Source organism: Balaenoptera musculus, chromosome 2, assembly GCF_009873245.2.
Source record: "Balaenoptera musculus isolate JJ_BM4_2016_0621 chromosome 2, mBalMus1.pri.v3, whole genome shotgun sequence".
NCBI classification, from domain to species: domain Eukaryota; kingdom Metazoa; phylum Chordata; class Mammalia; order Artiodactyla; family Balaenopteridae; genus Balaenoptera; species Balaenoptera musculus.
The window spans coordinates 145,390,304-145,416,590 of NC_045786.1; the positions used below are offsets into that span (position 1 = coordinate 145,390,304).

Consider the following 26,287-nt stretch of genomic DNA (forward strand, 5'->3'; position numbering starts at 1 on the left):
AATAGGTGCCCCCAATTGTGATGACCTAAAAAGTCTCCAGTCGTTGCCATGTGTCCTTAGGAAGTAAAATTGCCCCTAGCTGAAAACCCCTGTTTTGCTGTACCTGGGGAAGTTTTCCACAGGTGTTTGTGAGCTGTCTATAGGTGAGGCCATCTTGCTAAAGAACTGACACTCCAACATGAGAAAGAACATGTTACTTACAGTCTTTATTTATGTAGTAGTTGGCTCTTTTCCTATTAGGCAATATGATCACATTAATGATGAACATTTTGAGTACTTACTGTGTACCAGGAACTTAGCATTTGGTATGACGTGCATTTTCTCATTTCACCCTCTCCATGCCCACTGGGGTATAGGTATCATTATCGATGGCATTTTCCAGATGAGAAAACTGGGGTGTAAGTGGCTGGTTTTAAGCTGTTAAGCTGTCACGAAGCTAGTAATATTGGAGCCAGGATTTCACCCTTGGAGTGGCTGACCAGAGTCATGTTCTTGACTGCCTTGCCTTGCTCTCTAGTATATTAGACTAAAGGGAAGGAGTATATTTTTATCTTTAAACCTGGTAAAATTTTGTTCAACGTACTTTGTCTTTCAAAAGTAAGGAATAAAAATTTGAACACCTATATTCCAGAGTAATCCAGCTTAGAGCATAACACTTCATAAATTTAAGAGCAGTTAATTGAAAGTAGTTTCTAATTTAAGCCATAGAAAATACCCTCTTAGCTAACATAATTGGAACAAGTTAACTGAAAAAAATCATTAAGACAGGGAATCTTTCAGAAGTATACATACTCAAAATATTTTATTTTCATTAAAATATATAATAATAACTATATATTTGCTAAACTCTTGTGAGAGGCCGAGGGCGTTTCTTTGACAGTGATTCTACTATTTTGAATTCTACATTGTGTGAATAGTATAAACCATAAGAGCAAAAATATAGACGCTAGCAAAGCAATCTGAATCTTACAGAATCTGAGGCTTCAGAATTTTTTCTCATTTTTTATAGGTCTCGCCCACATCTAATCCAACAGCTTTCCTTTAGTGATTGCTTTTATGAAGTCTTTCCAAAGCCTTCAGTTTAGTTTTTAATAGAAACAAGATTTATCTCTTGTACTCATATTCCATCAGCTTTCATAATATTTAATTAAATTTCATAATTACAATAACAAGTCAACTGGCATAAACAGGTTTGGGAAGACACAGCCGATTCTTTGTCAGCATGGAGTCCCAACTGGTGGGACCAGAAAGTGTGTGTGGCACTAGAGATCGCCTGCTAGTGCCATTGGGCATTTATCATTGTGGTTTACAGAGGGAACACAGAGCAGTAGTTAATACATGAAGCTGGTCCAGTGGAAGGCAATATCAGAGAGCACCTGCTGTGTTTTCTTAGGCTATACAACTTAGAATTTTCAAATTAGGCAGGTCATTTGTCGCAATGTGATAAGATACAACAAATTATGGCTCTGAGTGACATCACTTGAAGCTGAAATTAACACCCCTAAAGTATAACTGTGTATTAAAAAATTTATATAGTATCTAAACTTTTCTTAAATTTTATTTTCTTGAAGGATAGTTTATTTACAATGTTGTGTTTAATTTCTGCTGTACAGCAAAGTGATTCAGTTATACATATATATGCATTCTTTTTCATATTCTTTTCCTTTATGGTTTATCACAGGATATTGAATATAGTTCCCTGTGCCATACAGTAGGACCCTGTTGTTTATCCATTCTACGTATAGTAGTTTGCATCTGCTAATCCCAAACTCCCACTCCATCCCTCCCCCATTCCCTTTCCCTCTTGGCAACCACAAGTCTGTTCTCTATGTCTATGAGTCTGTTTCTGTTTCATAGATAAGTTCATTTGTGTCATATTTTAGATTCCATACATAAATGGTATCTGTACTTTTCATCACAGTATAAAATAGAGTTAGACAAGTAATTCTGTCTTATGATTTTTAATATACAACTTGATTCAGTGAAATTAGTGCACTAACTCATTTTTCCTAATCAGAACCTGGAAGCGAGTCATGTTGTTGAAGGAGTACGTCAATGTCAAATATAATTTATCTTCCAGCAACATGGAGTAGCACTACTGACCTGGTTGTTACTACAACCTCTTTATCACCAGATATTTTCCATTCTGCCATTTAATGAATTCCTGACTTCACTGTGGCTAAGTCTCTGAGGGGAAAATATTCACTTTACTGAAGTGTATATTGTTGACATTATACGTAAAATTTAATTGTATTAGGCTGATGAAGCTGCCATCACTTTTTAATACTACATTGTTTTCATGAACATCATTGTTTTGCAAATTTAGACTTGAGAGGCTATTTGGCTCTGTCACATAAGTCCAGTCCATTGCTGGAAAGATGCTGGCCCAGTAGAGGAATCCCACTGTTTGCATTTATTGAAAGAAGCAACACACCATCAATGTTTTTTCTGGTCCTTCCTCCTGCCCACTTCTCTTTGCTGTTTTGCCAGTGTGTGTGGTGTTTTTATTGAGACTCACCTAGGATTAAATGACAGTAATAATGTAGCTAACATGTATTGTGTTATTACTTTGTGCTTTATGCAGACCTCCTCACATAATGCTCATAAGACCCCAAGGCAAAGTTGTCATTGTGATAAGTCCAAGTGATACAACGACATCCTTCTTAGGCACAAACTAGGCAGTAGGATAGCATCAAAATTAATCTGGTCATCTCCCTTTGAGTACATATATATTTTGTGTTTAGTTTTTACTTAGATAGTCACCATGATTAAAGTAGCAGTACAGGACTTTTTCAGTTTTGCACTGAGCATACAAGTATCTGAGGCACATCCTCGCTGAATCCCATTCAGAAGGATGCCCTAATGGAAAAGAGAGGAGCCCATGGGTTGCCTTGGCAGTGGTGTTTGTTGCTCCATTGATCAAAAGTGTTGATAGGCTTATCTGATGCCAGACAGGGTATCACTCTCAAAGTCAAGTTATTGAAGATGCTGTGATAGGAAAGGGCCTCTTTCCCCTGCCCAGTGGCCAGGAGCAGCTGCCATTATCTGGTCTGAAACTCATCTGTGAATATTTGACCACTCCTGAAAAGAAGAAACAGTAATGCTCTGCACCTGATTATTCTTCTGATAACTTTGAACCACCAGATTTGATTGTTCTTTTCTGGTTTACCTTCCTCCTCCTACACCTCCACCCCACCCTACCCTACCATACATGAGTGTTCGCACACCCACACCCACACCCCCACACCCACACCCACACAAGTCAGGTTCAGCAGTCCGCTGGGCTCCAGGATTATCAGTTTGAGGACACAAACAAGTTGGATTTCAGTTGGTCTCGCAATGTCCAATTTTCTGTATTTACCTCTCACCCTCTTCTAATCAGCTGTCTTTAACATTTCTTTAGACTTGACTATATGCACTGAACTTCACTTGTACTTGAAGTGACAGCTTTAGTGCTCTGATATACTCTCCAGTTGTGTTATCAGGAGCTATTCTGCTAGTTCAGTTTGTTAAATGAGCATCATTAAGTACCTATTGTAAGTTTTAGTGGATTATCGTAGGGTACATATAGAACATCAGAGAACATCGTACAGCTAAACTTATTTGTAAAGCCCTGGCTTATTTTGTTTGTTCAATTCTTCTGTAAGTATAGCAACATTAAGCTTGAGGAAAGTACTATGGGATGCCTTATACTCAGAGTTCTTTTTTTTTTAATTAATTAATTTATTTATTTATGGCTTTGTTGGGTCTTCGTTTCTGTGCGAGGGCTTTCTCTAGTTGCAGCAAGTGGGGGCCACTCCTCATCGCGGTGCGCGGGCCTCTCATCATCGCGGCCTCTCTTGTTGCAGAGCACAGGCTCCAGACGCGCAGGCTCAGTAGTTGTGGCTCACGGGCCTAGTTGCTCTGCGGCATGTGGGATCTTCCCAGACCAGGGCTCGAACCCGTGTGCCCTGCATTGGCAGGCAGACTCTCAACCACTGCACCACCAGGGAAGCCCCTCAGAGTTCTTTAAGGATAGCTATTCTATGGTTAGTTTTTTGTGGACAGTTGTATTTCAAGGAAGTGGTAAACTCCAGCGTCAGCACGTCTGCTCTCCTGAACCATGTTGTGCTCTTGAACTGAACGGTTTATTTCTGCCAAAACTAATAGGGAAAGATTTTATACATGTATAATAACTTATTGTCTTAATGCCCTTGCCTTTTATTTTTTCTTGAGAGCATATCAACTGTATTTAATTTGTTCGAAGGTAGCTCTCTAGTTATTTAACCCTTTTCAGGGAGATCTGGGGCACTAAATAACTTCTTGAGAAACTCACCTAGGAGTGTTTTGCTGCTGTGTCTTTACCTGTTCAGGGTTTCTGGTAGCAAGAAGGCCTTTCGGTAGGAAGGTTTGCATGTCTGCTCTTTGGAAAACAAGCATCCTCTCCTTTCTTGGCCGTGATCTCTCGAGTCCCATCACTGATCATCTGAGCTCTGATCTGTGAGGCGTTTGGGATTTCATGTTACCTGAGCCATCTCCGTGCAGAGGTTTGTGAAAGCTGGTTAAAAGGGCATGTGCCTCAACTGTTCCTTTCTGTTTTGTTTTTAAAATCAAGCTAGACCGGCCGAAGGCCACATTTGCTCAAACACTTGACTTTACTCAAAGTCATCTTGCAAAGATCCAATCATATAGAAACAGAATGTGCTTTTGCAATAAAACTGATGATGGTGACATTGGCCATTTGGTCATCCTTCAGCCCTTTAGGAAGTTCCACGTGAGAAATTTACTTCAGAAATTGATGCCAGGAATTGTTTTCTGGTAGCTACCAAATGCCTGCCTTTCTAATGACAGGTGTGTTTTATTTGTTTGCTTGTTTTATTTATTTATTTATTTATTTTTACGGTATCTCCTGTTTTACCTCAACTCCCAGAAGCAAATTTGATGCTCCAGTTGTATAACCTTCATTAATAACACATTTGTTTCCACTTTTGTCTTTTATTTTCCAATTTCTGTTTCATTATCACAACTTACATATTTCCTTTATAATGAATGACCTCAAAAAATTCTTTTTAGAAAAGGTAATTAGTATACATTTATATCCAAATAAAAGACCTCTGTTCCCAGGCTCTCTCTTCAGTTTTAGCTACGTTTCTCACTCTCCATTACCTGCTTCCACCTGGTTGGTTATCTAGTTGGCAACCCAAACCCTGGGACACAAATTTTGACTTCATTTTTCTCCCTGAACAAGCCTCTCACATCCTTGCCCTCGTGCTGTAAATGCCACCATTATTATCAGTCACTTGGATTTGAAACACCAGAGCCTCTTTGTTGCCTCTCTTCATTGTTCTCAACCTCCAATCAGTTGGGAAGCCCTCTTGAGTCTACCTTCGAATTGCTGCTAACTTCTGTTCTCTGTGTCCCAATCCCAGTTCTGTCACTTCAAGCCCACGTTACCTCTTGCCCCAATTCTTGGCCATTGTCTTAGTCTCTCCATCTCTAGTCCGCCTTACTCAAAATGCGATGTCTTGTCTTTGCCAAATACAGTCTAATCACATAGCAGTTTACATTTTACATGATTGCATTTATGATTTAATCATGTAACAAATACATTATTGGTCAAGTCCTCTGAGAAGCAGGTGTTGAAACAGTATAGGCGTGGTTTGTTAGGGACCTGGGGGTAACGCCTGTGAAAGAAGAGGGCAGAGGAAGCAGAATTTAGCAGGGAAGCCCTTCAGTCCACAATGCAGGTCTGACACCATGAAAGTAAAAGGGAAAAGAAGCAAAAGTGGGCAGGGGGAGCCCAGCCCACTGTGCACATCTGACAAAGTCTCAGCCAACGCCATGGAACGAAAAAGAGCATTAGAGAAGTCATTTGTTGGGCAGTAACAGCAGGCCCTGTCACCCCTGGCACGCTCAGTCCTGGGGCTGCCCAAGAAGAGTGTGGCTGGGCTGGAAAACTGTAGAAGATCCACAGATGCTACAGCCAGAGACTTTCAGCTAATTGCATTTCTAATTGCATTTCTTCTGAATGGGTTGTGAGCCCTTTCTGGAAGGGGAGATGTGAAGTGTTGTGCCTCTGTGGCTGCCACATGTGCATGAGTGCCTTCATCATGCTCGGCATGATTTTGGACACTTGGAGTGAGAAATAAAACGGAGCACCTTCATGAGCTTACATTCTGGTGGAGGGAAACAGACAGTAAACAAATCAAACAAAAGTATATACATGCTTACTGTGAAAATTAATAATGCAGAGTTGGAGAAAGTAATCCCTCTCCTAATTCTAATAGTTTGATTTGTAACCTTCTCTATCTTTTCTTTTTTTCTTTTTTTTTAAATTGAAGTATAGTTAATTTACAATGTTGTGTTGTTAGTTTCAGGTGTACAGCAAAATGATTCAGTTATACATACATATAGAAAGAGGGCTTCCCTGGTGGCGCAGTGGTTGAGAATCTGCCTGCCAATGCAGGGAACACGGGTTCGAGCCCTGGTCTGGGAAGATCCCACATGCCGCGGAGCGACTAAGCCCGTGAGCCACAATTGCTGAGCCTGCGTGTCTGGAGCCTGTGCTCCGCAACGGGAGAGGCCACGATAGTGAGAGGCCCGCGCACCGCGATGAAGAGTGGCCCCCACTTGCCGCAACTAGAGAAAGCCCTCACACAGAAATGAAGACCCAACACAGCCATAAATAAATAAATAAATAAATAAATAAAATTTAAAAAAAAAAAAAAAAAGAAAGATTGATACTTTTTCAGATTCTTTTCTATTATAGGTTATTACAAGATATTGAGTATAGTTCCCCATGCTCTACAGTAGGTACTTGTTGTTTACCTAATTATATATAGCAGTTTTTATACGTTTCTAAATCTTTTCTTACTCAAAAACTTATTATCCAATTTACTATTAATGAGTGCCCTTCATATTTTTTAAGTAGTTTTAAAAATTAACAACTGCACATTCATACATTTATTTATTTGTTCATGACATAATGTTTGTTAAGCATCTACTCCGTGCCAGCTACAGTGCTCAGAGGAAGAACAAAAGCAAATAATTTTTTTTCTAATTTCTTTCCCTTAAGGGATCTGTACCTTCTGAGTTGTATTTTCTGTTTGTCTTTCATGCTGTTGGTTTTCCTTAGTTGTCCAGTAATCTTTGCCACATTTATGAACAAAGGCCAAGGAGGATTGGTGTAGGTGGCAGGCTTCCTCTGCAGCGCTGTGGGTCTCTTTCCCTAGCTGGCCTCACATTACATGGGGGAAGTGAGGGCTAGCACTGGAAAAGTAGTGAGACCCCCTAACAGGGGGGAGTGTGTAGAGTGAGAGGGTAGTGAACCCGGTGCAGATAGAAACCCACGTGGGTGCCGGAGTTGGGAGGGCTTTATTGTGCTCCCTCCTGCCTTTCCTCCCGCCCATGCATCAGAATGGGTTGTTCTCCCTGTGTCTCCTGGGATTCTGAGTAACCTGCTCCTTCCCAAAGGTGCAAGTGCTTTCCCACCACTGTTCCAAGTCACCCTATGCCCTGGTTTCTGCCCAGGGCTTTCTATGGCGCCCTAGTTCATAACCAGTCTAAGCACTCCTTGAAGGCAAGGACCACAGATTAGGCAGACTCAGCAAACGTTTCACAACTGAATGAATGTTTGGTCCTGATGCAAAGTATAAAATTTATTGAGTTGAGGAGCCAGTGTATCTTATATTTATAGCATCAGGTAGCGGCAGGGAGGGCCCACTGTGTACATGACCTTGTGTTATACTCTGGACACCAGATAATATGTTACAGTTCCTTTTCCTCTCTTTTCAGGAAATGAGACCACAGATAAGTCTGTGTGTGGTCATGGTGGTTTTGTGGAAATTAACCAAGACCACCAGTCGATCCCCATAGACCCAAAACACAATTATGGAGACTGATTTTTACTATTGTAAACCCTCTTAGACACAAATGATGGATGCTAAAGTCAGTGGATGACAGTTTGAGGAGAAACAGGAGAAGAAGCAGGATTTACATAATCTCAAACTATCTCCCCAAAGATATTTGTAAACCACGAGGAGAAAAATAGTAACTTTTCAGTGAAGAAACCTGTCACGTGCCACCTTAATGGAATGAATCAGGTCTCTATCATGAACTCCATGAAATGATGCACTGAGGTTACATCATTTCTGTGGTTCTCTTGCGCAAAATGCATAACCTTAGTCCAATCATGTGAAACTACCGGACAAACCCAAATTGAGTGATAAATACTGTTCAAAGGTGTCACGGTCATGAGAGACTGTTACGGACTGAGGAACTGTAACAGACTGCAGGGGACTAAGGAGAAATAATAACAATTAAGTACAACATGGGATAATGAATGAGATTTCAGAACAAAAAAGGACATAGTGGAAAAACTAGTGAAATTTGAGTAAGATCTTTAGTAAATGTTAATTTACTGATTCTGATTAATGACGACTGTACTATATGTAGTTACATAAGATGTTAACATTGGGGAAGACTGGGTTAAGGATATATGTACTGAAACTCTTTGTACTATATTTGCAACATCTCTGTAAGTCCAAAAGCAGTCAAGATAAAACGTAAAAAACAAAAACCTTCAGGTACAGTCAATAACAGCAGCTGACATATGAACCATCCACATGAAAATGGGAATGCTTCCTCAGCTTTGTGTGTCAACATGCATCAAGGCGAATGCCATGCTTACTAATTCCTATACCCAAAGAATTTCTATGCTCTTTGTTTTGCAGTTTCGAGGACATAAGGGCCCTTTAGATCTGTTATTTCAGTACAAGTTAACATATAATAAATCCTGCCACCTATTTTTCAAATTCACACCTCATTATTAACTTCAGACACCAGTGAGCCACCAAAATTAGGTGCTCAAAACATACTTGCTTTATTGTACCACTTCCTTTGCTTATCTTCTCTTGGAGCTCCCTGCTGTGTATGGGGAGGTCATGCATCTGAACTTCAGGGCAGCAAGAGGAGAGACCTCCCTAACTGCGTTCGAGTCAAGTAGAAGCATTCAGTGATGTAGAAGCATCAGCAGAAGCAACCTCAGCAACTCATATCGACACAAGTGTGTGGGCTGTGCTGAGTTTTTGAGACACATTGCATGGGCTTCACCCTCATGAGCGGCAGTGACTTCGGCCTTGACTGAATTTCTGACTGTTTCTGAGGGGACTTCCTTTCAAATCCTTCAGAAGCATTTTACACAGACATCTTGCTGCAATATCCCTAGTAAGGAGATACAAAAGTTTTTTTAAAATATAAAGACATTTGAGTTAGAGACAGGTGTTTCATTATAATTTCTTTCATTTGGAGGTTAAATACTTTTATTTTTCTGAGCTGGCATTTGTAACTAACATTAAACTTAAAGAGTTACATTAATATGCAACCTTGTAAACTATGCTTTACACTCTTCGGCCATTTGCAAACCAAATACACTTTTTATACTTTTAAAAATCTTCCTATTGTAAAAGTCACATATATTCATTACAGAAAAATAAGCAACTATAGCAAATTAATCATGTGATTACTACTGATTTTACTTCTCATCTTTTTTTTAATACATATTCATTTTTTTAAGTAAAATAAGGATCATTAAATATAGTTTTATGTATTTTTTTCCTGGTTCCATAATTGGCTATGCCATCATTTATTTAAAGTTTTCCAGCTGTTCTATATTCAGGCGTTCCAGTTTCTTATTATAAATCATTCTTACATTAGATCTTCCTAAGTGTCTTTTGATTGTTTGTTTGTTTTTCCCCCATTGACCCCTTTGGCAGTTTGGTGAAATCTATGGACTCTCCTTAGAATAATGTTTTTAAGTGCGTAAAATAGACGTACAAAGCAAACCAAGCATATTAAAATACAATTGCAAGAGTGTTAAAAATTTTGTGACGTACTATATAGATGCTTCTTATTGCATTAACAAAAGATCTAGCCTCAGATCTGATAACTACCATAATTTCAAAGTTGTGATGAGCATAATTGATATTTTGATATGTCTGCAACAGCTGTAATGTGATATGAAAATGTCTATGATTTCTGTTGGTATCAAAGTCACATGTACAGCTAATATTACTGTAGTTGGTTGGCTCATTTACAACTAACAGAAATGCTACGTTTCATTTAGAAGTTAGTGAAAATAAAGGTATAATTTTTTTCATTCAAGTTCATGGACCCCGTAATTGCTATGCATAGACAAGTTTAAAAACCTTGACCTTACATAAATGATCTTGTTATGTAACTTTTTTTCCCCACATGTCCAATTATTTACATAAGGTAGAGCCCTGGTGTGAACTTTATAGGAACCTTGAATTTTATTGCCAAATTTTTCTTAAGAAAGCTTAGACCAGGAAGGTCCCACCGATATTTTAAGACTGTAATAGTGTTTAACATTTTCTTGACTACTTTGAATATTTGCAGTTTTTATTTTAGACCATTTATTATAGGTCCAACACATTTTCATTTCTTCGATCACTAATGAGATTGAATTTTTAAAAATATAATTATTGGCTATTTGTCATAGATAATGGCCAATTAAAAATCTCCCATTTTGACGCTGATGCTTTTTTTCCCTTTGTTTCAATTAGAGCTTTCTTTGTACTTTTTTTCTTTAACCATTGGTATGCAATTTATTAATGTCAGTCTTAGTCTACCTTTTATTGGCAAGCTAGGGGGCTACTGGGGGCTGCTTAGTCACGTGAGACTTTTAAGCCTAACAACTTCATGTAATTTTGGCAAATAGACCACCTTACCTTTTAAGAGTTACCTATGGAAAGAAGAATTGGAACTTCAGAGTACTGTGCACTTTGTAAATGTGGGCAATTACCCTTATGCAACCATAATTATAAGCTTAGTGGAGTGCTTTGGGACAGAATTGTGGCCTGTGGCCAGTCCTGTGTAAGTGTCCCCATCCATTACTCTGACCTGCTTTTGATTATGATGCAAAGTCCTAGGCTATTTAGTTCTCGTGCAACCTCCACCCTTATAATTAGGATGAGCCCTTTGGGGACCAGAGACAGAGTAGTGCTCTTCTCGGAAAGAGCCATTCATTCATTCATTCATTCATTTAAATTTATTATTTATTATTGTGACTGTGTCAGCCAGAAATATGGCTATTTGTGTGGAATGTTCTAGTGATAGCAGAGCTAGGCATTGGTGCTCTTTGTACCATCCTTGTTAAAACTCAAGAACTAGAACTAATAAGAAGACTTAGGCTGAAAATTTGTTTAGATGCTAAAGATGAGAAATGAAGGCAGCAGCGAATCAGCCATATAAGGATAAAACATGAATATTGCTCCCTTTAAACCCAGTGACAGGGGCTTCCCTGGTGGCGCAGTGGTTAAGAATCCACCTGCCAATGCAGGGGACACAGGTTCGAGCCCTGGGCCGGGAAGATCCCACATTGCTGTGGAACAGCTAAGCCCGTGCGCCACAACTACTGAGCCTGCACTCTAGAGCCCACGAGCCACAACTACTGAAGCCCATGTGCCTAGAGCCCGTGCTCCACAACAAGAGAAGCCACCGCAATGAGAAGCCTGTGCACCTCAACAAAGAGTAGCCCCCGCTCGCCGCAACTAGAGAAAGCCTGCATGCAGCAACGAAGACCCAACGCAGCCAAGATAAATAAATAAATTTATTAAAAAACAAACAGACAAAAAAACCCCACAGTGACGCCTTGGCAATATAGCACATCAAGGAGTAAAGCTTTATGTGTCATCTGGCTAGTTAATCCCTTCAGGCATCACATTTTATTACCTATTTTTTATTCACAATACAGTTTTAGAAACGTTTGGGAAGATAATGTTAGACGCAATGGCTAAGAAAATGAGCTTTGGAATTGGTACTTAAAATAATATGTTTGAGTTCTGGTGTTGCTGTTTACTAGTTGTGGCTGGGAAGTGACTTATTCTCTCTAAATCATATTTGCCACATCTGTGAAAAAGAAGGCAAAGCCTGTATTTTCATGGTTGATGTTGAGTATTAGAGTGCTTGGCAAAGTTCCTCACTTTGCTGCATTATATCATTCTAATGGAGTGATTGCAATACTGGTTTTTGGCATTCCAGTAGGCTGGCACAAAAATATCTTTATTTTTGGTGGTGTAATCCCTGTATTTCAGTTCATCCATCAGCAGATTTAACCACCCTGCTTGAGTCTCCAACTCCTCTTTCCTTTCCCTTTCCTTCCTCTGACTTTCATCATCAAAGGCTTCCTGGCCTTTCTTTAACACTTATCATCTGCATCTCCCCTGTCCTTGTACCCCTTCTCTCCCTTCTGTCCCGCCACCCCCAAAAAGACAAAGCTGATTGTAGGTATGGCTGGAAGAGCTCTCTGCAGTTGATGGATAGCACCGCCAGCAAAAGGTGGAGGTACATGGCTGGTAGGAAGAGATAAAACATGCTGCAGCAGGGAACAAGTGCAGAAGTGCTGCCCCAAGGCTGTGGTCCCAAGAGGAGAGTACCGCAGTCCAGTGAACTTGAAGGACAGGCAGCGGCAAGAGTGGCCAGAAGGACAGGACACAGGATATCCCTGAAAGGCTGGGTTTTAAGTTAAAAAAAAAAAAAAAAAAGTCATTTGTCTTGAGATCAAAGTTTAAAGACTCAAAAATTCAATTTAAGGTAATTTGCTGAACCAGACTCCTCTATTGGCGAATTATACATTGCATTCGGATTTTGAAGTGAAAAGGTTGTGTTCATGTAGAAAGGACTTTTGTCTATACTTCTGTAATCCTCAGGAGCAGAAAAATGGATGGTGGACCAAAAAGCAAGGCTTTTATTGCAAGAATAATTCTTACTCAAGTTGAAAGACTTTTTGAACAAGTAGAGTCTGAACATGATGTTAGTGAATTTAACACAGGAAGCCAGACCAGAATCTTCATCTCTACTGATGAAACTGAAATAAAGATCAAATGGAGGGCTTCCCTGGTGGTGCAGTGGTTGAGAATCCGCCTGCCAATGCAGGGGACACGGGTTCGAGCCCTGGTCTGGGAAGATCCCACATGCCGCGGAGCAACTGGGCCCGTGAGCCACAACTACTGAGCCTGCGCGTCTGGAGCCTGTGCTCCGCAACAAGAGAGGCCGCGATAGTGGGAGGCACGCGCACCGCGATGAAGAGTGGCCCCCACTTGCCACAACTAGAGGAAGCCCTCGCACAGAAACGAAGACCCAACATAGCCAAAAATAAATAAATAAATAAATAAATAAATTTATTAAAAAAAAAAAAGATCAAATGGAAATACCTTCTTGGAAATAATAGCTAGAGCTCTTTTTCAGTAAAAAAAAGATTGATGTTTCTGCACAAACACACAAATAAGTTTTTAAAAGATCTTCCTGGAGTTATCAAACCAGAGATGGGTTTGTTTGAACATAGAGTCTGAAGAAGGTGTTAGAAGTTAGTTTATAATGATCTCATCAGCATTCCCCCAACTCAGAAATGTACTTCTTCAGTAGCTGGGAAAAATTGCACAAAAATATAGCCAGGTGTTGAGGATGACACACACAAAAAAGTTTAAATGATCTTTAATTTTTTTTTCATTTTTAAATCAATATTCTTCATTTTTATGTAGGATTTAGTTTCTTTTTAAAATAACACTATTATTTTATCTGCCAATTTATACTCAAATGATTGTGTTTAATATTTATATTTTTCTGTTGTAACATTTCTAAATTTTTATAGTTGAAATATATTAAATATTTGGTTTCCCTAATTTGTATTTTTATGAATTCTTAAAGTATTATTGTTACTATACAAAGTACACACTTTCATTTTGCTCCAGTGTTCAATCACTCTTTGAGAGGATGTCTAAATAATATTTCAGATGCGACCTGAAGGGTGAGAGGACTTAGTCAAATAAAGAGTTGGGGAAGAATGTTCTAGGTAGGGTGTCTCAGGTGAGAAGGGGCATAGTGAGTTGAGAAGTTCAGTATGGTTGGTTCTCAGAGTTCAGAAGGATGATGGAATTGTCCAAGTTGAAACCGGAGTGATAGGCTGGTGACAGGCTGTGAGAGCCTTTGGGAAGCCATGAGGAGGGTTTTAAACTTAATAGTGATGGTCAGGTTTGCATCTTAGAAGCCAATCAGGAAAAGCCAACCAGTCAGAAGACTCACAAACATCCAGGCAAATGATGATGAGGGTAAATCAGTGGCAGTGAGACGGAGGGAAAGTAGGTGGATTTGAGAGCTATTTAGGAACTAGAATTCACAAGGCATGACATTGGGTCTGGCATGAGCAACTAGAGGAATGTGGTAGCAGTCGCTGAAATTGGGGTTGCAGGGAGAGCTGTATAGGTTTGTATGGAAGGTGATGGGTTCACTTTTACAGATGCCATGGGACAAACAAACAGTGAGTTCCGTGAGGTACACGTAAAAATCCAGGGCTCACAGACGTCTGGAGTGGGCAGGTGGACTCTTGAGAGTCATCAGCATTGAGATGGCAGTGGAAGTTCTGAGAGTGGATGGAAGATTCCAGATGGGAAGAGGAAGGGAAACTGAGTAAGAAGAGCCAGAGTGGTGGAAGGAAAATCAGGAGAGGGTGGTGTCTGAGAAGCCAGGACGAGTGTTTCTAGAAAAAAAAATGAAATAGCCAACTGTGCCATTGGCGAGTTGTTGTGGCGAATTTGAGCAAGATAAGGACCAAAAGTTTCCATTTGTTTGAACTTTAAGGCTGACATTGGTGACTGTGCAATGGTGTCAGATGATAGGAATCCTAAAGTGAAGAATTAGGCATCTCTTTCAAGAAGTTGCCAGTGGAAGGAAAGAAAAAGGAGATAACCTGGAGGTGGATAAGGAGTTGAGGGTAAGTGTTATGGTTAAAGATGAAGGAGACTTGAGCCTGATTAAATGATGATGGGAATGAGCAGGCAGAGGGGAAGCTGAAGATACGGGGAGGGTGATCAGGCATCAGTGTCCCTGGGAAGGTGGAATGAGTGGAGACCAGACTTTCGGGGGAGATCGGGTTTTAGATTGTAAAGGAAAGGAAGCAAAAGTCTGGACCCAGGTAAGTGTGTGTGATGGTGGAAAGTGAGGACAGTTGCTTCTGAAATGGCTCTTTATCTTCTTTGTGACGTAGACAGCATTATCTGCTGAGATTGAGAGAAGGTAAGATGGGGGGAGTTTGAGGAAGAACAGAGAATATTTGAGACATCTTCTCTGGAGAAGGAGAGCGAGAGCAGACCAGGGACAGCTTGAGGATGAGCTGAGGTTACTGACACTAATTGAGAGCGACCCCCGTCTTTGTGAATTTCTCCAGCAGCAGAGAATAGCAGTCTCACCTGCCCTTCCTGAGGTTTGTGGCGGGGGTGGGGGATGTTTGAGGAGTTTCTGGAGAGTCAGGTTTCAGTAAAGTCCATGAAGTGCAAGGAACAGGATATAATGAATGTGACGCTCATCTTTGACACATTCACTGGTGTTCTCTGCTGCTGGGTTGAAATACGCTCTGAAGTTATTGAAGTTTGTTAAGCTCTTTGCTCCTTCAGTGAATAGCCCCAGACTGCTGTCTTGTTTCTCTTTCAGTTCTTGTCCGCTTTTTTATACTATTTCTGTCTCCTCCCTTTCTGTTTTCTTCCTTGTTGTAAGTTGTTCTGTCCCATTGCTGTCTGCATGCAAGTCTCTATCAGCCCTACACCCTGGACTTTGTCAACATCTGGAATTAACACACCTCTGAAATCAAGCTGTGGGCTTGAAGATCAGACAACCACGCTTATTAAAATTATGTGCAAAGTAAGAGTAAATAACCTCTGAGTGTGATTCTCACGTGCTGTGCTTTGAGGGTGTACATAAGTGTTTGTACATGAATTTTGTGATGTTTATTGGGTTGTTTCTCAGCTGTCCATATATGAGATGTTTGTTGCCTGTATTCCCATTGTTTCCCTTATTTTGAATTTCCATGGATTATGATAATATTCTATTTTTTTTTTAATTAATTTATTTATTTATTGGCTGTGTTGGGTCTTCGTTTCTGTGCGAGGGCTTTCTCTAGTTGCGGCGAGCAGGGGCCACTCTTCATCGCGGTGCGCGGGCCTCTCACTATCGTGGCCTCTCTTGTTGCGGAGCACAGGCTCCAGACGCGCAGGCTCAGTAGTTGTGGCTCACGGGCTTAGTTGCTCCGCGGCATGTGGGATCTTCCCAGACCAGGGCTTGAACCCGTGTCCCCTGCATTGGCAGGCAGATTCTCAACCACTGCGCCACCAGGGAAGCCCTGATAATATTCTTATAGAGCCCGTGATATTAATGAGTACATCTTTTATAATTGTTCTTTAGTACTTCCAAAGCATTTTCATACGTATTACCTAAATTTTAAAATTACGTGATTAGATATTTTATGCTGTTGTTTCTTATTATTCTCATGGATTTTCAAATACATGTTTTGTATGAGAATAACATGTATTTTCAAATATTGATGCATTTTGTATGAGAATAGCCTACCATGTCACAACTCAGTCATTTAACCATGTCACACGTAAATGAAATAGGACAATATAAAGTAAGTGTTTTGGAGGTTCGAAAAGTAAATTATCTGTTCTAGCTTTTCATATATTTGTTTTATTCGCTTTCTCATCTGTAAACGTATCATGTCTGTATCAACGATTGTAATTTTTTTTAAGAAGTAGATACTTAGGTGTACAGTAAATATCACTTTTTACATTTTCTGTAAATTAATTTAATTTTGATCGCGACCTTCCTTCTTGTCAGGAGGAAGGTAAAGTCAACACCAGTCATTTGGACACTTACCCCCAAACCCCAAGGTTGTGCTAAGGTTTGGAGTCCGGAGCAATGCCAGACATTGAGGAGAGAGGCCCCTGAGTCGCCATTAGTCATAGGGCCACACTGGTTGCCTAGGAGAGACCCGTTATCCCAGCCCTCCCTTCCCTCCAGGTTCAGTGGCTCTGTGGGATGCCTTTTGTGCTTACTATGTGGGAACCATTGGTGCGGCCCAGAGCCCTGGGTCTGGGCTTCTGCCTCCCAGGGGCACTTGGAAGCTCTTACCTCTGAGCTAAGACTCCATCTTACTAGGGCACCGTGGAAGGAAAGCTGCCGAGTAACTCACGGACCTCTCTCCTCTCTCCAGTCCAGGGAATCTTTTTTAATCTGCAGGAAATCCCTCCATACGCAAACTTTGTTCTCAATAGGTTTGGGGGGAGTTTGTTGTTGTTGTTGTTGTTGTTTTTATGAAAGCTAAGAAGCCCTGACACAATATAGCCTGTTTATAAGGAGAAACCACAAATTTCTTTTTAAAAAAATAGCAGAGCAGTAAGTTGCCGAGTAGTAAGAACCTGAACAGGCCACCTCTGTTGTCTTACCTCCTCTGAGACTAAACCTGCATAGCTAAGTCTTTACTTTTATAACTCATTGAAGAATATTAATTTTGTTAAATGCATTTACATTTTCTTGGTATAGAGTAATTTCTGAGTGATCTAAATAGCAAACAGCATAAAACATTTTTAAGCGTTCTGTAAATATTCTAATTTTGTTTTGTCTCATTGTACCTAAGAACACTGGAACTATTTTGGGGCAGATGAGAATCTCGGTGCGGTGGCTGTGAGCATTCGAAGGGAAAAACCAGAAGAAATGAAAGAAAATGGATCTCCATACAACTACCGAATAATTTTTAGAACTAGTGAGGTAAGTCGCACATGAGAAAGACTTGAGGCTTAATTTAATTGAGGAAAAAATAGAGTAGTAGCAGTAGCAAAGCAATTAAATTTAATAGCTCATGGTTACAAATGTCTTTAGAATAAACAAAGACCCCTTTCATTCATTCCGGTGGTGATAGGGCTGGACATAATGGTTAGATCTGGACCCTTTCTTCCCATCTAGCCCTGGATAGATGCAATAAATGAATGGGAGTTTTGATTCACAGAAAGATATGTCCATTAAGTGTGACCCAAGGAAATTGGAGTGCTCAGAATCCCAAACTGGATATTACATATCCTGCTTGGGCAGCCGGCAGGTACCGAGCCAGCTTGAGGAGGCAGAGAGGGTCAGCCAAGACTTAACTCACTTTTCCAAACTATTGCTTAGGACATTTCTTGACCCAAGAAAACTCTTTTCTTCTTGCGTTTTCACTTTGCCATCTTGGACCTATTCTCGGAGGCCTAAAATGCAGACTGTTTGAATCAGAGGCTGTCTAATTGTGGGTAAGACAGGTTCTTGGAGCTCTTTAGGGATCTAAGGACACATAATATGTGAGTTTTTATTTTAAAATGAAATTCAGGTCAAAAAAAGAAAAGGAAACATAAAATAGCCAACAAAGCATTTAAAAAAAAAAAACTCGTGAACCAGTTTGGGACTATGAGGTTTTTTTCCTTTGTTTTCTTTCTAAACATATGTTAGTTGTGCCAGCTGTCAATTTATTTTCTCTTTGAACCAGATCACTTTAGGATTGTTGTTATGCATTAATGCCTAATGCTCCCTTGAGGTATCTGGAAAATAATGGTTTTGAAACTAGTTTAAATAGGGCATTTGGCTTCATTTCCCCCATTGAATACAAGGCAGGTTGCAGGGGTTGGCTTCACTTAGTAATTGTTCCTCAGCTTGAACTCTGGGGAAATTAAAAATAGGATTTTTAAAGGCACAGCTTTAGTACCTAATGTGTTGTGTCGAGTGGCCCGAGAGAAACGAAGAACTCACATGCTGTAGGGTCCTTTTTCTCCATGCCAAAGCTGATCGTTAAGCAGGGTCAGTACTTTTGTTGAACGTGAAAAGCACAGAGAACACTGTGTTTTTGAAGCTGGGTGTAGGTAGTTGCTCCTCAGACCCCACCGGATTTCTGAGAGCCACACTTACCTCCTCCCACCTGTTTCTGTCTTTCCTGTCCTTACCTTTCCCCCTCCCCAAGGCCACTCTGATTTAAGTCCGCATCATACTTTTCCTTTTCTCTGTTTTTTATCCATTTCAATTTCTCTTCTTGCCACTATCCTATCATTCTTCATGCCAGACGGTGAAGCTTTCTAAATTGGTACTTTCGTTCTCAGATCCTGTCTCTGGTGTCCACGATCGTCCCTTCCAGCTTGCCTTGCAGGCACGCCACGGCTGGTCACAGCCCCTCTCTCTCCAGGTCAACTCCTATCCTAAGTGAATGTGGTCCCTCTGCTTCTCCCTGCCTCAGCCTCAAATGCTCCACCTGCACCTCCCACCTGCAGTTACAATTAAACCACACTTAAGGATTCTCTAGTCCCATAGTTCAGTCCTTTTCCTGCCAACCCATTCGACGGTCCATGGGGCCACTTCCTTACCCTTTGATTGAAACATCCAAGTCAAATGTTGTTCATGGTTCAAAAAACCATTACCACCTGTTTTCATGTTCAAATTAATGTTTAACCAGTGACAACCCTGTTGTTACAATTGTTCAAGCCAGAGACCTTGAGGTCACTTTTGACTCCTCTCTTCTCCTCCCTCCTGCTCCCCACATCTGGTCTGTCCACAAAACTGGTTGACTTTGTCTTCAAAATGTATCCAGAATTCTACCGCTTCTCCAATCCCACTGCCTCTGCCTGGGCCAAGCCACCATCATCTTTCTCCAAGAACCATTCTTCCTGCTTGTGCCCTTAAGCCCTGCATCCTTTCAAGCCCAGCAGGGGTCCTTTAGAAATGTAATCCACGTCTTGTCATTTCTCAATTCAAAATCCTTTCATGGTTTCCCATCTTCCAAGTTTAAGTCATTCTCCTTGCTAGCCTAGGAGTCCAGACGCGTCTGCTTCCGACCTTGACCTCGTCTCCGAAAACTTCCCCTCACTTAGTCTTTTCCAGCCACACTGGCAATCTCAGGACACCTCTGTCTCAGGGCTCAGATAGTCCCTATTCCTTCCTCTGTATTCAGTGTTCTCCCCAGGCATCCTCGTGGCCGCAGCTCTCTCTTTTCCTTCTGGCCTTTACTCTTAAGTTACAGGGGCCTTCCTTGGCCCCTGGATCTAAAATTTCTACTCCCTCTCATATCTCATTTCATGTCCAATTCCAGGCTTTCTTTTTTTCATGAACACTTAACCACTATCTCATGCATTGTACTTACTTACTTGGTTCATTTTGTGACCCTCCCACTCAAATATAAGCCCAGGGAAGATGAGGACTCAGTTGTTCGTGACTACACGCCTAACGCCTAAAACAGCCCTCCCTCTTCATTCCGTCCTTCCTCTCTAATGTTTATTTCATTAATTGCCACTAGCCTTTGTGTAATTTTTTTCATTCCGATAGAAATAATCCTTAAGTGTGGTTTAATTGTAATACTGTTAACACAAATTCGTGTGCCTGACGCACAGTGAGGGCAAACAAACTGAAACGTCGGAGTTTGGAGCAGAGAAAGGTTTATCGCAAGCCCGTGCAAGGAGACGAGGTGGCTCATGCCCTGAAAAGCCTCGAGCTCCTCGAAGGGTTTCGGCAAAGCATTTTGAAAGGCCAGGAGTGGGGGTGGGTCACAGGGTACGTGATCAGCTTGTGCACAATTCTCTGACTGGCTGATGGTGAGGCAGCAGGCTGGTGTCACGGGGGTTAACATTATGAGTCCTTAGGCTCCAGGAGGCCTGAGAAGAACTACTCAGGGTAGTCAAGTAGTTCTTCCATTTGGTGGGGGATTTTCACATCTGCAAAACAACTCAGGAAATTTGCATCAAATCTAGGTGCTTCAGAGAGGAGCTAAAGCAGAAGATATGCGGGAAGGCCTGTCCGAGTAAGGCCCCCATAGGGTCCTGCTCGGTTACAGTATCTTTATGAGAGTTTTCATAGAAATAAACTAATGAAAGTCCTTTGATAGAAATATCTCTAGATGTTGGTTCTGCTCCAGAGCTGCACATTGTAGGATGGGCAGTTCACTCTTTTCCACTGAAGGCAGTTCACTGAGTATATAATAAAGTAAGACTTAATTCTTATGCCTTTGTAGCGGCTTCTCATGCTATTGATTTCTCCTGTTAATAAATCCATTGAGAAAAAAGAAAACGTAGTCACCACAGTGACACTCCTGTTGCTTCAGTAAATGGCATCAAGATAACAGAAATACAAACAAATCTCTTTCAGTAGAAATAGGCATTGCACAACAAAGAAACAAAAAAGGAATTTACATGTATTTGGAAGCATGACAGTTTGTTTATGAACAAAATCTGTGGTGTGAGTGCTTTTAAGCATGGGTGCACAGGGATGTGGGAGGATTCTCTTCCTGTTTCTGGAAGTCATTAACAAAAATATCAGTAACACTAGTGATTCAGGTATAAAAAGGAATCATTCCTTTTTGGTTTTCTGCTCTGGCTTTCTTGAGGTGGGCTGCTGTCTTCCTGCGGTGCAGGATTAGCAATGATTAGCATTCCTCGTCTGGGGTTCTCAGTTGGAAATACATCCAGCCTTTGTAGCCTCCTGTCCCCAGGAGCAAGAGAGTTGCTCGTTTCCCGTGATTTAAAAAACGAAACAAAAATTATTTCTGTCCAATTAGATATTAAGTCACAGGAAAAAGATATTTTTTACACAACTGTCATTTGAAAGCAAACTATTTATAAATGAAAGAAAAGATACTAATCAAATGAACAGACTGCAGATACCCCCCAAGCACCTTTTTCTTGTCTTGAGAGTCAGAGGTTGGTAACCTTGGCTTTTCCTACCCCCATCTCTCTTCTCCATCAGTTGGCACAGTTATAGATTTTACTTCCCTCGTGATTCTTCCTTTGATTTCCATTTTCCCTGCTAATCCTCTGTCACACCCTCTGCCTGTTACTTGAAGACGGTTTACAGTTTGTTTCTAACTGTTTTCTCTGCCTGTAGTTTCTTCCTCGGGCAGTTCATCTTTATTTGCCAACTGAATTTTCTTACATCATCATCCCTATGCAAACAAGTTCTGATATGGCCGGTTGGAACCGGATGAGGTGCATGCCCGTCGGGGTACGCTCGGCTCGGGGCTCCGGCCTGCCTGTAGCTTCACCACCCACTGCCCCTTTGGGCTCGCTTAGATCCAGCTAAGCTACAGCAGTCGCTCTTTCCCGCTCACACCCCAATCTTTCTCATCTCCACACCTTTGCTCTCTGACATTGTCTTTTTGTATAATTTTTCCTAGATTTCAAGGCCCCTTTTCAGTGCCACCCTTTTCCATGAGGGCCTTTCCTTATGCCCTGAGCCACGGTGATCCCTTTTCTGCCTTTGGACTCTTGTAGAACCTGACCTTGTTAAACTTTTCTTAGTAGATATATCCTCCTGAATGGGTATTTCTTACCTCTCACCCTCTTGCATGCCACACCCAGCCCTCAACGTTTGCTCCTGTTGCAGTACAGCGCCTTGTAACCTACACACTTAACGGAAATTCGTTCGACTTAATGGGTTTTTTCTTTAGGTCACCGTACAGTGTTTAAGTTATACTGACAACTTTGCCACGTGGAAATGTCTGAAAATTAAGACTAGTTTACTTCGACAGATCATCATTACTTAAGGAAATTTCTTTGCTTATGTTTTTATTTCATAATAATAGAAGGGATCTCAAGACATAAGGGTAAAGCAAAAGTCGTTTTAAATGCTGTTGATGGTGCCGCTCTACTGCCTATAATCACTGTCCTATTGTAGCAGCATTTGGGGATGGGACTAGTTTAAGCTAGTCAACAGTACATTATGAAATTTAAAACTTACTCTCCCCCCACCCTTACCTTTTATAATTCAAAAAGGTGTAACATCTAAATTCTCAGCATTTAGTCTTCAGATATTCTCGGGGATAGCTCCTTCTTAATTTCCTGGTGAGTGTGTGTGTGTGGCATTGTATAGCTATATGGAGACCTTGATCTTTCTGAGCTCTCTAGGGAAATACGCACTCTATTTGGTATTTAAGGAAATGTCCTCGGAAACCTTGATTATGAGTTCCGTTGGACTTGCCTGGGTCTTCTTGAAAGTGTTGGTCTCATTTTTCATATATAAAGTATCTTACATCACTTCCCTCATCCTTTCTCCCTCACTGGCTCAATCAATCAAATGTCATTTCCAGCTCCCTAAGGGGGACCTCAGACTGGGCTTTCAGTGCATTTGATGTATTTGCTCATCTCACCAGAGCACGTGTCTCTCTTTCAGCTCATGACACTGAGAGGGTCAGTGCTGGAGGATGCCATACCCTCAACGGCAAAGCACTCGACGGCCCGGGGACTGCCCCTGAAGGAAGTGCTGGAGCACGTGATTCCCGAGCTCAACGTCCAGTGCCTGCGGTTGGCCTTCAACACCCCCAAGGTCACAGAGCAACTCATGAAACTGGATGAACAGGGGGTAAGTGTGGCTGCCAGGGGAGAACATTCTTGCTGCTCAGGTGTCCGCTAGGCATCCAGAATACAGACCTGAATAGTTCTTTTTTGATGGCGAAAACTGATACTATTTATTGTGAAGGACCTTCTCTTTGCAATTATTCACTTTCTTTTTTCTTAACTCTGAACATTTCTCATCTGTTGAAATTCTCTTTGTCAGGACTGACTGATGCAGTACTTAAACAATGTTCAACTCTTCTGGTAATCTTCCATAAATGCAATGAATTTTTCAAATACTCCAGGAATAAGTAGTAACAATAACAGTAATAACAATAGCTAACACTAATGAACATATTCACCAGGCTGTTTTAAGTACCTTAATATGTTATCCCAACTATTGTCCCAGCCCCAAGAGAATGATACCATTTTTATCCCCGTTTTAGAGATGAGGAATCTGAGACAGAGAGAGGTTCAGTAGTAAGTCCAAGTTCACATAGTTAATAAGATCAAAGCCTCTACTGGGAGCCACTACTCCACACCATTCTTAAAAGCTTTAATTTTTAGTCTATTAATACCACCAAAAATGTATTTTAGCCGAGGTGTTTAAATAAAAAATTCAAAATTTAAAAAATCTGGGTCCTAATTTGTAACAAAATGAAAGTGCTCAAGATTTTCTCACCTGCATATTTCCTGTACCTTAACATGGGGCCATTGATCCAGATACAAATGAGTGATAGGATAATCCATATGGAGGAGGCAGAAGAGTAGAGAGTGCGAAACTATAATCCGGAAAATCCACTAACCAGAGAGAGTATCCACATTCTGCTTGGAATCATTTGAGCATATGAGCTAGTTTTATTAGACGTTGTATCTATATACTCTTACTTTAATTCTTTCTCTGAATATTTTAGCCATATTGCGTCCTGGCAGTGAGTGGTAGTAGCTTTCCCATTGCACTTTTAAAAAATTCTACCAAAAGTAAAATTGGTCCAGTTATTGAGTTCCATTTTATAAACAGATTTCGATGGTATTTTCTTAATTAGGAAAAAATTTGAATTTTATTAAAATGAATGGTAGTTCAAAAAAATCAGTTTCAAGGAATATTCAGTCTTTTAAATCAGCTGATAGGAATATATTATTAGGAACCAATATTTGGATGTAACTTTTCTAATCATTGCTCCTTTCGTCCATTCATCTCACTTATTGTAAAGCATAGCTAATGTCTATTTCATATGTATATTTCAAATAGGCTGTGAGTATCCATGTTTATAACATGTAAATCTGAGCACTTCAATGCTTCAGAAGACTACTGATACATAAACTTAACTATTTTGGATGCTGTTTTTCCAATAAATATTTTGAGCATTTATTCTAACAAAGGAAGAGTAGAAAAATAATGATTAGGTTCAACCTTACGGATTCAGTCTTTTCAGTTACTACACTTTTCAAGGAAAACAACAACATTTAGACATTGATAATATAATCATATGTTGATAATATAATCATATACTGCACATTCTAAATTCAACAGATTATTTTGTGTAGAGGAGGTATTTTCTTCCTTTTTCCTTTTGTTTTACTTATATTAAATTTAAAAATGGGTGCCCCAATTGTAGACATTGTATGGGCTCTCTGTCACATTTTGTGCCCTCTCTTAGTGTTTACAAAATGTTGGAGATGGGGCTGCTCTGTGATAAACACTATACGGTCCCATCCACACAGGAAAGATGAGAGCAGTATAATGAGTTTAACTTAAAGGTACATTTATTTAATTCAAAAAACTGCCCATTATTCTGAAATGATGGGTTTCTTATTCTTGGGGATATTAAACTATCCTTTCCTTCATAAATTATTGATGATAATATGTGTTAGTTGTCTTCTTTAATGCCTTCCCGGTGAAATTAAAATTTAGCAGTCTAGGTGAGTCTCTCCAATTTTATTTTGGAAATTTTACTAAATTCTAGGCAGTAGAATCTAGACGTTTAAAACCTGCTATTCTGTATGAGCAGCTCTTTATCTGAACTAAGGGACACCACCGCTTGGCCTCTCTTTCCGTTTATATATTCATAGCATTTAAAGCCCAGAATTATACTGATAAAAAACAGAGGACACACGTACTTAGGTGTTTAGTCTGGGGAGTCATATTTTTGGTAGGAAATTTTATTAATGCCTTGAAATCCTTGTGAGAAACTGATTGTTTTGGTGCCTTTACAAATACAGATTTTGAAAAAGAAATGCTTGTAAGTGCAGTACATTATGCATTTGAATCTTTGCAAAGCATTTTTGGTTTCCCTCTATGTCATCATTGTTTGAAATTTCATGCTTTGTACATCCTTATATTTAAAGAGATTGATAGTATGAATACCAAAAAACTGGACTCGCTAAAAGGACCTTCTACATCTCCCTTTAAGTTTTATTTAAATGATTCCTTTAAAATCTTTTCTACTTTAACAGCTCACGTAATTATGCTTGGATAAAGAAAACACTATTTGCTTGCTATATTGTGGCATTTTGCCTTTCAGATCTTTGGTGCTTTTTTCATTTTTTTTTTTTTAATCTTACCATTTAAAAATGAAATGAACAGAAGAGCAGATGTAAGTTATATCTATATACTATAAAAGATAGTATTTCACAAAAATATAAAAATTTGTTTTTCATTTGACTAGACTCTGATATTTATGTGGGAACTGAAGTAGGCATTTTAATTCCCAAGGTTTTAGGAAATGATTATATGCTTTGTGGCTTACCCATGCTTTCACATTCACCTTCCTGATACCTTCCTGGGTCTTTTTCACTATTGATTGATGTCCATTTCCATTATCATGAAAGGTCAATAAGAAGATGAAATAACCTGCCAATGATTTCACATTATCAAGAATTTAGAGCAGTTTGTGACCCAGCAAATTTAGATCACCTCTGGATTTAGTTTTTCCATCATGGTCCTACATCTTCACGTATTAGATAATTGAGAGCATCTCTTATGATGAAAACACATTAGATAAACATATATGTTTAGTTATTACACTGTTCTAAGCTCTTTACCAGCATCATCCGATTTAATCCTCACGGCACCCCTGGGCAGTAGGTTCCAGTTATTGGCCTATTTTACGATTGAGAGGATCGAGGCT

At 40.2% G+C, this 26,287-nt stretch overlaps 1 protein-coding gene across 7 annotated transcripts in view; it reads left to right on the plus strand.

The window, feature by feature from the left end:
* The window catches only part of SIPA1L1 (signal induced proliferation associated 1 like 1), a 375,846-nt gene that overhangs the window by 239,880 nt on the left and 109,679 nt on the right, over positions 1–26,287 (plus strand). For all 7 annotated transcript variants that reach the window (XM_036842740.1, XM_036842743.1, XM_036842742.1 and 4 more), the window contains 2 exons: positions 17,462–17,592; positions 22,996–23,184. In XM_036842740.1, coding sequence (XP_036698635.1) covers positions 17,462–17,592; positions 22,996–23,184 — 320 coding nt within the window. The remainder of the gene's footprint in view (positions 1–17,461; positions 17,593–22,995; positions 23,185–26,287) is intronic.